The sequence below is a fragment of the Triticum urartu genome, chromosome 6A (assembly GCF_056163025.1).
Source record: "Triticum urartu cultivar PI428250 chromosome 6A, HENAU_Tu73, whole genome shotgun sequence".
Taxonomy (NCBI): Eukaryota; Viridiplantae; Streptophyta; class Magnoliopsida; order Poales; family Poaceae; genus Triticum; species Triticum urartu.
Window position 1 is genome coordinate 550372763 of NC_141878.1, and position 12769 is coordinate 550385531.

At 42.6% G+C, this 12769-nt stretch overlaps 1 protein-coding gene across 1 annotated transcript; it reads left to right on the forward strand.

Moving 5' to 3' along the window:
* The first annotated feature begins 590 nt into the window (after window positions 1–590).
* On the forward strand, window positions 591–4576 carry LOC147966234 (uncharacterized). Its single transcript, XM_087530762.1, has 5 exons — window positions 591–1781; window positions 1905–2202; window positions 2293–2444; window positions 2865–3377; window positions 4523–4576. Exons 1-5 carry the CDS (start codon window positions 591–593, stop codon window positions 4574–4576), a joined length of 2208 nt encoding a protein of 735 aa, XP_087386888.1.
* Window positions 4577–12769: the final 8193 nt, after the last annotated feature.

A 12769-nucleotide genomic window follows, 5' to 3' on the forward strand; every position in this document is an offset into this window, starting at 1 on the left:
ACCATGGCCGCCTTGGCTGAGCGTGTGCATGCAGGTACACCAAAAGAGCGTTGGATAATGGAGTCTCTGGTGGGGCAGAAGGCTCGTATAGACGGAGAGATGCATGACCAGGACATGCAGGAGAGAACCAACACCATGGAGGCAGTCGGCCCAGGGGCCGCCGATGAACTGACGGGGCCCGTGGAGTTCCGTCAGGAGCAATGAATATCATGAGTTGGAACTGTCGAGGAGGTGGGAACCCTCGGACAGTTCGTGATCTCGTGAGTCTAGTACAGGCTCACTCGCCTAGTGTCGTTTTTCTTTGTGAAACTAGGCAGTCGAAAAATAAAATGAAGAGATATCGTGCTCGGTAAGGTGTTAGTGGTTTTGATGCTTTTGATAGTGTTGGTCTTAGTGGTGGTCTTGCCTTGTTTTGGCATGAGTCGTTGAGTCTTGATGTAAAAAAAATAAATGAAAGATATATCAATGCGTATGTGAATGGTGTGGCGGGTGAGCCACCCTGGAGGCTTACTTGCGTCTACGGCGAACCCCGTACGGAGGACTGTCATCGCATGTGGTCATCCCTATGGGATCTTCATCAACAGACCGATATGCCGTGGGTTGTCATCGGCGATTTTAATGAAGCCATGTGGAGTTTTGAGCACTTCTCCGAAACCCCACGTGGGGCAGGTCAGATGATTGATTTTCGTGATGTTCTTGAAGTTTGTGGGTTGGGAGACCTTGGTTTTGTAGGCCTTCCTTACACATATGACAATCGCCGAGGAGGGCGGGCGAACATCAAGGTTCGCCTTGACCGTGCTGTGGCAAACAATGGCTGGAGAGATATTTTTGGTCACGCTAAGGTGGAGCACCTCGTGGCCCCTAGCCCGGACCACCTCCCCATTCTGCTTCGGTGCGCCTTGGAGGAGCCAGTGCAGATATTAGGGAGGAGATGCCGCCAGTATGAGGTTATGTGGGAGAGAGATCATACTCTCCCAGAGGTAATTATGAATGCATGGACTAGTTTGGGTTCAATGCTTAATCTGGGTGACATAGCTGCTGGTCTGGGTACCATGATGAAAGGACTGCAGCAATGGAGTCGCAAAAAGTTTGGTAATGTTATCAAGGAAATTAATAAATCTCATTCTCGTTTAGAGGAGCTTATGTCTATGAATGCAGACAGGAAGGAGATTAGAGCGGAAATGGACCGGATGAATGAACTCTTATACCGGGAAGAGATGCTTTGGATGCAAAGGTCTCGTATTTCTTGGCTGCGAGAGGGGGACCGGAACACCCAATTCTTCCACCGGAAAGCAGTGTGGCGTGCTCGCAAAAATCGTATTAAGCTGCTTGTGGATGATGCAAGTGTGGCGCACAAGGACCACAGCTCTATGGCGGCCATGGTTACATCATACTTCTCAAGTTTATTTGAGGCTGATACTACCCTGTCCGCGGACCCTGTAATAAATTTAATTAATACTCGTGTCACTGACCGCTTGAATGATGGATTATGCGCATATTTCACACACAAGGAGATTGCTGATGCTCTGTTTCAGATCGTGCCACTGAAGACCCCGGGACCGGATGGCTTCCCCGCACGCTTCTTCCAGAGGAACTGGGCAGTGATGCAGGACCAAGTTATTGCCGGGGTGAAAGAATTTTTCTGTATAGGGGTCATGCCAGAAGGAGTCAATGACACAACCATCGTCCTCATTCCAAAGGTGGATAACCCGGAAAAGCTAACGGAGTTCCGGCCTATCAGCTTGTGTAATGTCATCTACAAGGTGGTGGCGAAATGTCTCGTAAACCGCTTGCGGCCTATTTTGGATGATATAATCTCTCCGGAACAGAGCGCCTTCGTACCTGGGCGGTTGATTACGGATAATGCGTTAATTGCTTTTGAGTGCATTTACTCTATTCAACAGGAGAAAGACCCTAACAGAAGATTTTGTGCTTATAAGCTAGATTTATCCAAGGCATATGACAGGGTGGACTGGATCTTCTTGGAGCGAATGATGCAAAAGATGGGCTTTGCTCGCCGGTGGGTGAACTGGATTATGGCTTGCGTCACCTCAGTGAGATACTCAGTAAAATTTAATGGAACCCTCTTGGACTCGTTCGCACCGTCACGTGGGCTTCGGCAAGGTGATCCCCTATCCCCGTTCTTATTCTTGTTAGTTGCTGATGGTCTTTCTGCCCTGCTGAAAGATGATGAGGAGAAAGGTGACTACACATCTCTGAAAATCTGCCGCAGAGCTCTGGGTGTGTCTCATTTGTTGTTCGCAGATGACACATTGTTGTTCTTTAAAGCAGAAGAGTACCAAGCAGGGAAGGTTAAGGAAGTGCTTAATACATATGCACGAGCTACAGGGCATCTCATCAACCCGGCCAAGTGCAGTGCACCTTTTGGGGCGGCTTGCCCAGTGGTTGTACAGGACAAGGTCCGGGCTACGCTTAATATTCAGGTAATCAACTTTAAAGAGAAGTATTTGGGACTTCCAACGCCAGAAGGACGTATGACACGAGGTAAATTTCAGAATTTGCAATCACGGCTGTTGAAGAGGATCATTGCATGGGGTGATACCCTCTCTCTTGCTGGCAAGGAGATTATGATCAAAGCGGTCGCGCAAGCCATCCCCACTTATATTATGGGTGTATTTAAACTGCCTATGTCTGTATGTGATGACCTCAACAGAATGGTTCGGAATTTTTGGTGGGGAGCGTCTGAGGGCAAGAGGAAAACTCACTGGTTGGCTTGGCCAAAAATTTTGGCGCACAAAACTCAGGGCGGATTGGGCTTCAAGGACTTCAGAGTTTTCAACCAAGCTCTACTCGCGAGACAAGCGTGGAGGTTGCTAACCAAGCCTAATAGTTTGTGTGCGCAGGTACTAAAGGCTCGCTACTATCCCGATGGCCGACTTGAGGACACGGTGTTCTCCGGAAATGCCTCCCCTACCTGGCAGGCTATCCAGCATGGCCTTGAGCTCCTGAAGAAGGGCCTCATCTGGCGTGTTGGCGATGGACAACACATCCGCATCTGGCGTGATCGCTGGGTGCCTCGGGAGCCGTCGCGCCAACCCATCACACAGCAAGGCAGCTGCCGGCTGAGGAGAGTAGCAGAACTTCTGGACGATGAAGGGTCCTGGCGCATGGACCTGCTTCGACGCTATTTCCTCCAGGCGGACATTGACGCGATCACCAGCATCCGCACATCGCCTCGCATCCCCGACGACATTATCGCATGGGCACCAGAAAAGAACGGTATCTTCACCGTTCGGTCCGCCTACCGCTTCGCCATGGATGAGCGCGAGCATCCATTGGCTACCGCCACGAGCAGGGCACGGGATGGTCGTCGCGCCATCTGGAAGATCATATGGGGGTGCCCTGCTCCCGCTAAGGTACGTGTGTTTGCATGAAGAGTGGTGACCAACTCATTGGCTACATGGGCCAACAAACTTTCTCGTCATCTTGAGCTTACTGGCATCTGTCCCCTTTGTGGTGTGGAACGAGAGGACGGGTTCCATGCGCTTTGCAGATGCCCACTAGCTACAGATTTGTGGCGTGCCATGGAGGTGGATTGGCCCATCCCAAAGCTTGAAGCAATATGTAATAGTGGGCCGGAGTGGTTGTTTACTCTCCTGGACTCCCTAGATGATACGACACGGATGGTGGTCCTCATGACCATGTGGCGATCCTGGTACGTTCGCAATGAGATTACGCATGGGAAGAGGCCACCACCCACAGAAGTCTCTCGCCGCTTTCTTCAAGGGTATATAAGCTCGCTGTTATGCATCCATCAATACCCACATGGCGATATGGAGAGGGGGAAGATGGTGCTGCATGTGACCCGGCCGGCTACAACCCCGAGTGCCACCTCGCAACAGGAGCTGCGGTGGATTGCCCCAAGGCCAGGTTGGACGAAGCTAAACACCGATGGGAGCTATGTCCCGTCGACAGGTGCTGCTGGAGGTGGCATGATTCTCAGAGATGAAGGAGGAGAGATCGTGTTTAGTGCATGCAGGGAAGTACGCACATGCAAGAACAGTCTTGAGGCGGAACTACTTGCATGCAGAGAGGGATTGGACCTGGCGGTGCATCGAACTAACCTGCCCATTTTGGTGGAGCTGGATAGTGTTGAAGCGGTACGTATGCTCACAACACATGTGGCGGATCGATCGCAGCATCGTACTCTCGTGGAGGAGATACGGAGCCTAGCCACGTCGGCGGAGAGGGAGATCTTGTTTAGTCATTGTAGACGTTCACAGAATAAAGTTAGCCATGAGCTGGCCGTGTATGGCCGAAGCACCCCACGCACCGCAGTGTGGTTGTACTCTGGGATGGACTTCGTTGTAAACCTTTGTGCTGCTGAGAAGCCTCCTTGAGTGATGAAAAATTTCATTTCCCCCGCAAAAAATAAAAAGAAGCTTGTCGCTTCTGGACGACCCGGCTATTTAAGCGGTCGACTAGCTCATCAAGCGGCAAGGTTGGACTAAACGAATGCGAAAATCTTAATTAACGTGCAATTTCATGTGTGTTTGGACAGCCAATCCCAGTGGCGGTGCCAGGATCAAAACCTTGTGATGTCAAGTTTTTATAATGATTTGTTTTTGTAGAAAATTAACATGAGTAGTATATACTGAGACAATGATGCAAGAAATTGTCCTCTATTCTATTACGCGAGTTAGACTGAAGACATGCTATCCATTTACCAAACTGAAGATCTAACAAAAACAAAATATTGGTGAGAAAATATGGCTAAAAAAATGACATATTTTTTGTAAGGAACAATCTCTTAGTTTCTAATATTGCTCGCAAGATAAGAAAATTGAAAGATAACTAGAGAAGCTGAGAAGGAAGATATAACTTAACTACAACCAAAAGGGGAACTAGGCAATTGCCTCGTGTTGGTGTTGGACTGGATGTTGACCGATGACGGAGATGCGTCATGCGTCGCTCACGGCTCACGGCTCACTGGAGGTTGGCCGTGCTTGAAGCCCAAACCAAAGATCACATCTTGGAGAGGTTAGAGATTTACATCGGGAGCAACTAGTTAACGAGCGCTCCTTCGGAAGCCTCGCAACGATCAGCGTCACTTGGCGTGCTCTCAGCCATTCGCCACGTGTCGCGCTCTGGATGCTTCCTTTGAATTTTATTTATTTATTTTTCTGCATGCGTTTTCAGCTTTTTAAACGGTTTTTTCGGGTTTTTTCGACGTTTTGGTTTCCCTGTCTTTTTAGCTTTTTGATAAAAAAATTGAAAAAAAATTATTTTGCGCTAAAAGAACGTGTTTTTTTTCTTTTTCGCGAAAGTCACGGTTTTTTCCGCAAGAATCACGGCCGTGCCTTTCGGAAACGGAAAAAAACACATTTTCTGTTTTTTTTCTTTCGCGAGAGTCACAGTTTTTCTTCCGCGAAAGGCACGGTTGTGCTTTCGCGAGAGTCACGGCCGTGCCTCTCGGATAGGGAAAAACAAAACGTGTTTTTTGTTTTTTTTCTTTCACGAGAGTCACGATTTTGCTTCCGCGAGAAGCACGGTTGTGCTTTCGCGAGAGTCACGGTCGTGCCTCTCAAAAAGGAAAAAAAACGCGTTTTCTGTTTTTCTTTCTTTCATGAGAGTCACGGTTTTGCTTCCGCGAGAGGCACGGTTGTGCTTTCACGAGAGTCACGGCCGTGCCTCTCTGAAACGAAAAAAAACGTGTTTTCTGTTTTTTCCTTCCACGAGAGTCACGGTTTTGTTTTTACGAGAGGCATGGGTGTAATTTCACGAGAGGCACGGGTGTGCCTTTTTCAAAAAGGGAAAAAACCGTGTTCCCGGTTCAATTTTTTCGCCTGATTTTTTCGTGAAAAAAATGTTCGTCAAAACCTATCAATATGGGATCTAATTTTGAAAATCTCGACGCGAGGAATCCAATGATGAAAACGATTCAAGATTTGGACGCACGGTTTAAAAGATAAAGCGTTTTGAATAAACGAATCTACAAAAAAGGGAAAAATCACAGGTTGCGACAAGTGACGCGCTGCATGTGTGTCACTTGTCGCGACCTGAGAAAGTGAAGTGTTGTTTGAAACGAATACTCTTAATTAATGATTTCGGTTTACACAGATAAAAACACAAAAGGTGGAGAGAAGAATCACATGATTTATGGACAGGCCGATCAAGGAAGTTATTACGACTTACTTTGCTTTCATTTGCCCAGCCAAAGGTTACACAACGTAGATGACCGTGGGCCTATGTAGTCATTTTCTATAGCATTTTTCTTTTGAGCTGATCTATAGTATTTATTTGTTCTGCCGCTATACCTATTTTTGACTTGCCAAATTGCTGTGTAGTCAAGCGACTACACAGCCAGAACCTGGCTTCGCCACTGGCCAATCCGGCCCAAGATGGACGTTGTGATCGTCTTGCATGGCCATACAAGTAATTGTTGTTTTGGAAATAAGGTATGTGGTTGCAAATGTTAAAATTTGAGGCACGCTCGGTCACTGTCCACATGCACGTTCGCGGATATTTGAGGGCCCAAAATTTGCAACATCCGGCTGTAGACGCTCTAATGTCCCTAATGATGGACACGTTGGACGTGGTATGGAGCAACTTGACAATCGCCTAATATACATTTTTGCCCCAGATATTGATGCTATGGAGGAACAACAACAATTGCATCCATGCTTAAATTACTTTGGAAGTGCTACATGCACACCATTTCTTTATTGTGATAAAATGATTAATCTGTCGATGTGGTATATTTTTCACTAGGCATCGACGACCTGACCTACAACGTTGTAACATTTTTCTGTTTCTTATTCTCTACCTGGCAAATCTGATTAATAATAATTGATGTTTGCTTTCCAGTGAAGCACATAAACTTTTTCTCCTCCCGTTGTAATGCACGGGCAATTTTCCTATATTTATATCTATATCTATATATATACCTATACCTATACCTACTAATAAAGGGGCTAATGATTCTTACTTCCAAAATTTCGTCCGCTTTGTACGTCCGTCGCTAAATTTTCGCCCGTTTTGTAGATCGCTTTGTATGTCGATCGTTTTTTGGAAGGGAACCTCCCGATTTTGTTGAAAAAGGAAAAAAATCACGCCCCAGATCCAAGGCATGATTGTTCGTGAGAACTCAAAGCCGGCCCACCTATCTGGCCCAAGGAAGCTAGCCCACATAACTGGCGCAAGGCAGAAAAATTATATTGGATTCTGGTATTGAACTCACGACCTCTAGATCGCATAACTAAAGTCAAAGCCAACTAAGCTAATTCAACGTTTTGTTCACAAATTTTATTTATTTATTTTAAATAGTCCCACCCCGTCTATTTACATCCAATACTCCTAATTTATATAGGCTTTTCAGTTTCCTGTTTTCAAGGACCCATCTTGGAAATCAATAAGCAAAGGCTGAGAAGGATTTGATTTCAACAAGAGAAATAAGGAAGCAGAGGAAGGAATTTGAGACATGCACGTTGCTGCACCATTCTATACATTGAGAAACAGTATAACGAGGCTAGCTACAAGCCTCCACAGCGATCTAACTGTCTCTGTCGTTGGATCCCTCGAACCTACGATCGAATCAAATTCGGGCGTCATTCCTCGCACGCGCGGGCTAACAGCCCACGTTGCCCAGCCCGCCCGCGTCCCATCGTGGCCTGGGAGGAGTCAGGCAGGAGGCCAGGAAGGCCACATGTGAGGCATCCAGCTCGACTTTGCCATGCGGGCGCGCTGCACATTCCACCCATCGCCGGCAAATCATTCGTCAGCTGGGAAGGTGAGCAAGCAGGTAATGCCTTACGCTTTCTGTTGTTCATTTTCCATTTCATTTCTTGATCCGCATTCGCATCACCACTTCAGAATGCTGTTATCTGAAGCTTATCTTGTTTTCTTTGACTCAAATATTATTGTGAGTACGCCATTATATTATTTGTTAGATTTTTGATCGATCGAGTAGATACTTTTCGAGACAAAATGACTCTTGTCTGAAACTTATGATCTCCCCAGTGTACTTACATTTTGGTAGCATGTGCACTTCATAATTATATTAGTAGAAGCACTGCCTATATTAGCAATTTATTAGTACATACTCTCCAATTCACCACGCCTGCACATTTTGACCGGTGTACCCTGATAATTTATTAGCTTTGTGATCGATCAAGATATCGTTTAGAACCCAAATGTACTGTTATCTGAAGCTTATTATTTTATCGGTGTAATTCACATGCTGATGATTGTACTCTCCAGCTCTCCAGGCTTGAACATTTTCGTCAGTGTAACCTGATCATTTCCTAGCTTCTTCATAATTGATTAGACCATCAGATACTACATTGCCGATTTTCCGGTAAACTACTACAGTATCATTTTCCAATTTCAGGTATGAATATTGTATTATTGCATGAAACCAATACTATAGGTACTGTATAATCGGCATCTAAATTTCTCAATGTGAAGCGATCTTACACAAAATATGATTAAATTTGACAATTTGTAGCAAATATGATTAAATTTTACAAGTTGTGCTTACCTCTTTGTTGGGGCTTGTAGGATTATTGTGATAGACTAAATGTAAAATTCTCTTGCGGGCGAGAATATGTGTTGTAAAAAAATTATGAAGTATTTGTAGTGCCTATTTTATTTTCTCAAACATATTATTTTTTCCTCAATATTTCTATTTTTGAGATTTTGTGACGGGGGCCTTTGCGAGAGAACTTTTTGCAGGAGCCAAAAGTGGTCAGTATCAATCACAACATGTATCCAACTATTCATCAACCATCCTAGAGACTCATACACTTAGACCCAAACATGAACCAGCTACAAGTCCATCAGACCTAAGAAAAAAGATCAACACACTACTTTCTTGCAATCCAGTAGGATTCCTCTCTTCAATTACATACCATGATTTGTAAAATGAAGGAGATAAGCACGAGAAGCAAGAAAGCACAACACCATTCCAAGGCATTGTAAACAATTATATACAGATTGCTTCCTATCCCTAAAAATTATAGAGCAAAATTAGACGGGGCGCGGCAATGCGCGCCATTAATGATCTAGTGGTCAAATAAAGAACCCACACGTTGCACATTCTCAATAGTACAAGGACCTGCATATATATTGGGAGTTTTTTTACTACGCCCACAAAATTTAATTAATGATATTGAATTACCTTTTGATAAATTCTTTGAAGTAGATAGGTGAAACGATTGCATACTTAATTTTAGCGCTACTTGCAAAATGGATTGCTTTAGCCAATTGAGATTAAAAAAAAGTTACGACAGTTATCTTAATAACTTCAACAATACTCTCCGTTTTTTATTTACTCTGCACATTAGAGTTGACTGAAATCAAATTTCGTAAAGTTTGACCAAGTTTATGAAAACAATATAAACATTTACCATAACAAATCTATATGTTGTGAAAGTACATTCAATAGTATATCTAATAGTATTGATTGGTTATTGTATATGTTAATATTTTTGTTTATAAACTTGGTCAAAGTTCACAAAGATTGACTTTGACCAAAACTAATACGCGGACTAAATAAAAATGAAGGGAGTACTACATACATTAAATTGATGTAGCCGTTATCTCTCATTCTGGTGTTTACTCTAGCAAAGCACGGCCCGCAAGTCGAATAATTCATACACTTTCACCCTAGAAAAAAAGAACAATGCATGCATTTGTTAGACTTTTTACAGAGATGGACGGCTTGAAAGAACATTTCTTCTTCATGTTAAGGATATTTTTTACCATACTTAATTAATCAGTAGTATTTTTTTAGAAACCAGTGTAACGAATTTTTAGTCCCGTTGCAACGCACGGGCTCTTTTCCTAGTATAACAAAAAGAGAGGAGTTTGGATCATCCGATCCAGATCGGACGGTCGAGAAAGAAGAGACTAAGGAAGTACAATAAATAACTAAAGATATTTTAGGGATTGCTGCACCATTCTATACATGGTCAAATAAAGAACCCACACGTTGCACATTCTCAATAGTACAAGGACCTGCATATATATTGGGAGTTTTTTTACTACGTCCACAAAATTTAATTAATGATATTGAATTACCTTTTGATAAATTCTTTGAAGTAGATAGGTGAAACGATTGCATACTTAATTTTAGCGCTACTTGCAAAATGGATTGCTTTAGCCAATTGAGATTAAAAAAAAGTTACGACAGTTATCTTAATAACTTCAACAATACTCTCTCCGTTTTTATTTACTCTGCACATTAGAGTTGATTGAAATCAAATTTCGTAAAATTTGACCAAGTTTATGAAAACAATATAAACATTTACCATAACAAATCTATATGTTGTGAAAGTACATTCAATAGTATATCTAATAGTATTGATTGGTTATTGTATATGTTAATATTTTTGTTTATAAACTTGGTCAAAGTTCACAAAGATTGACTTTGACCAAAACTAATACGCGGACTAAATAAAAATGAAGGGAGTACTACATACATTAAATTGATGTAGCCGTTATCTCTCATTCTGCTGTTTACTCTAGCAAAGCACGGCCCACAAGTCGAATAATTCATACACTTTCACCCTAGAAAAAAAGAACAATGCATGCATTTGTTAGACTTTTTATAGAGATGGACGGCTTGAAAGAACATTTCTTCTTCATGTTAAGGATATTTTTTACCATACTTAATTAATCAGTAGTATTTTTTAGAAACCAGTGTAACGAATTTTTAGTCCCGTTGCAACGCACGGGCTCTTTTCCTAGTATAACAAAAAGAGAGGAGTTTGGATCATCCGATCCAGATCGGACAGCCGAGAAAGAAGAGACTAAGGAAGTACAATAAATAACTAAAGATATTTTAGGGATTGCTGCACCATTCTATACATGGTCAAATAAAGAACCCACACGTTGCACATTCTCAATAGTACAAGGACCTGCATATATATTGGGAGTTTTTTTACTACGTCCACAAAATTTAATTAATGATATTGAATTACCTTTTGATAAATTCTTTGAAGTAGATAGGTGAAACGATTGCATACTTAATTTTAGCGCAACTTGCAAAATGGATTGCTTTAGCCAATTGAGATTAAAAAAAAGTTACGACAGTTATCTTAATAACTTCAACAATACTCTCTCCGTTTTTATTTACTCTGCACATTAGAGTTGATTGAAATCAAATTTCGTAAAGTTTGACCAAGTTTATGAAAACAATATAAACATTTACCATAACAAATCTATATGTTGTGAAAGTGCATTCAATAGTATATCTAATAGTATTGATTGGTTATTGTATATGTTAATATTTTTGTTTATAAACTTGGTCAAAGTTCACAAAGATTGACTTTGACCAAAACTAATACGCGGACTAAATAAAAATGAAGGGAGTACTACATACATTAAATTGATGTAGCCGTTATCTCTCATTCTGGTGTTTACTCTAGCAAAGCACGACCCGCAAGTCGAATAATTCATACACTTTCACCCTAGAAAAAAAGAACAATGCATGCATTTGTTAGACTTTTTATAGAGATGGACGGCTTGAAAGAACATTTCTTCTTCATGTTAAGGATATTTTTTACCATACTTAATTAATCAGTAGTATTTTTTAGAAACCAGTGTAACGAATTTTTAGTCCCGTTGCAACGCACGGGCTCTTTTCCTAGTATAACAAAAAGAGAGGAGTTTGGATCATCCGATCCAGATCAGACGGTCGAGAAAGAAGAGACTAAGGAAGTACAATAAATAACTAAATATATTTTAGGGATGTTTGGAGATGATCCGAATCAATGGTGATGATTGAGCGGGTCGGGTTTGGGTAAGGTTTCGGATGCGCGCGAGGGGGTCTGAGTGAGGTCAAAAAGACAAGGGGCCTGACAAAAGGTCAACGGAGACAAAGAGAGAAGCGACAACTACGAGCGGATGCAAGTTTTATGAAAACATGTGGATGCAATGCGTATGATGCCATGATGAAATGTAACAAACAAATGAAACACATGACAACAACAAAATAACTGGAAGGCATCCGGAGCGTCGATCTCGGATCGTTACAAGAGGAGTCCAAAGAAGAAACAGAAGTTATTTGAGGGATGTTCGGGGATGATTCGGAGCCATTGGTTATGACTGGCTGATCAGGTTCGGGGAAGTTTTCGGACGCGCGTGATGGGGTCTGTGCATTATGCAGAAAGGTTAGGTGGTTAGACACAAGGGAAGCAAAACCCGGTTGGTCTCGGAACGAACAACAAAGATAACGAGGAGAAGCGGCACTACAAACGGATACAAGCTTTTAAAAGAATGATGGCAAGGGAGTGCCGATGCAATGCGAATGATGCGATGATGAATGCAGCAAACAAATAAAACACACGGCGACAACGACAAACATGGAAGGCGCTAGAGCGTCGGTCTCAGGTCGTTACAGCTACTATGTCTGTATTTTGTTTTTATTGACACCTCTCTCTCTCTCTAAACATGTGGACATGATTTTCAATATCAGCTTTCGCTTGAGGACAAGTGAGGTCTAAGCTTGGGGGAGTTGATACGTCCATTTTGTATCATGTTTTCCTTAGTGTTATTTATAGTGTTCTTATTCAATATAACGTTTTGGGGAGTAATTCTAATGCCTTCTCTCTCATAATATACAAGGTTTATACAAAGAGGGAGAATACCGACAGCTGGAATTCTGGACCTGAAAAAGCTATGTCAGAGATACCTACTCTGCACATCTCCAAATGAGCTGAAATTTACAGAGATTTATTTTGAAATATATAAAAAATACTGGAGAAAAGAGATACTAGAGGTGGCCACCCAGGTGCCCACTACGCAC

Excerpts from the sequence above, each read along its gene's own strand:
- LOC147966234 (XM_087530762.1), top strand. The coding sequence starts at position 591 with ATGCCGTGGGTTGTCATCGGCGATTTTAATGAAGCCATGTGGAGTTTT. Across the intron at positions 2,203-2,292 it reads GAAAGATGATGAGGAGAAAG|AAGAGTACCAAGCAGGGAAG; the intron begins GTGACTACACAT and ends TCTTTAAAGCAG. Across the intron at positions 3,378-4,522 it reads GGTGCCCTGCTCCCGCTAAG|CCAATCCCAGTGGCGGTGCC; the intron begins GTACGTGTGTTT and ends GTGTTTGGACAG.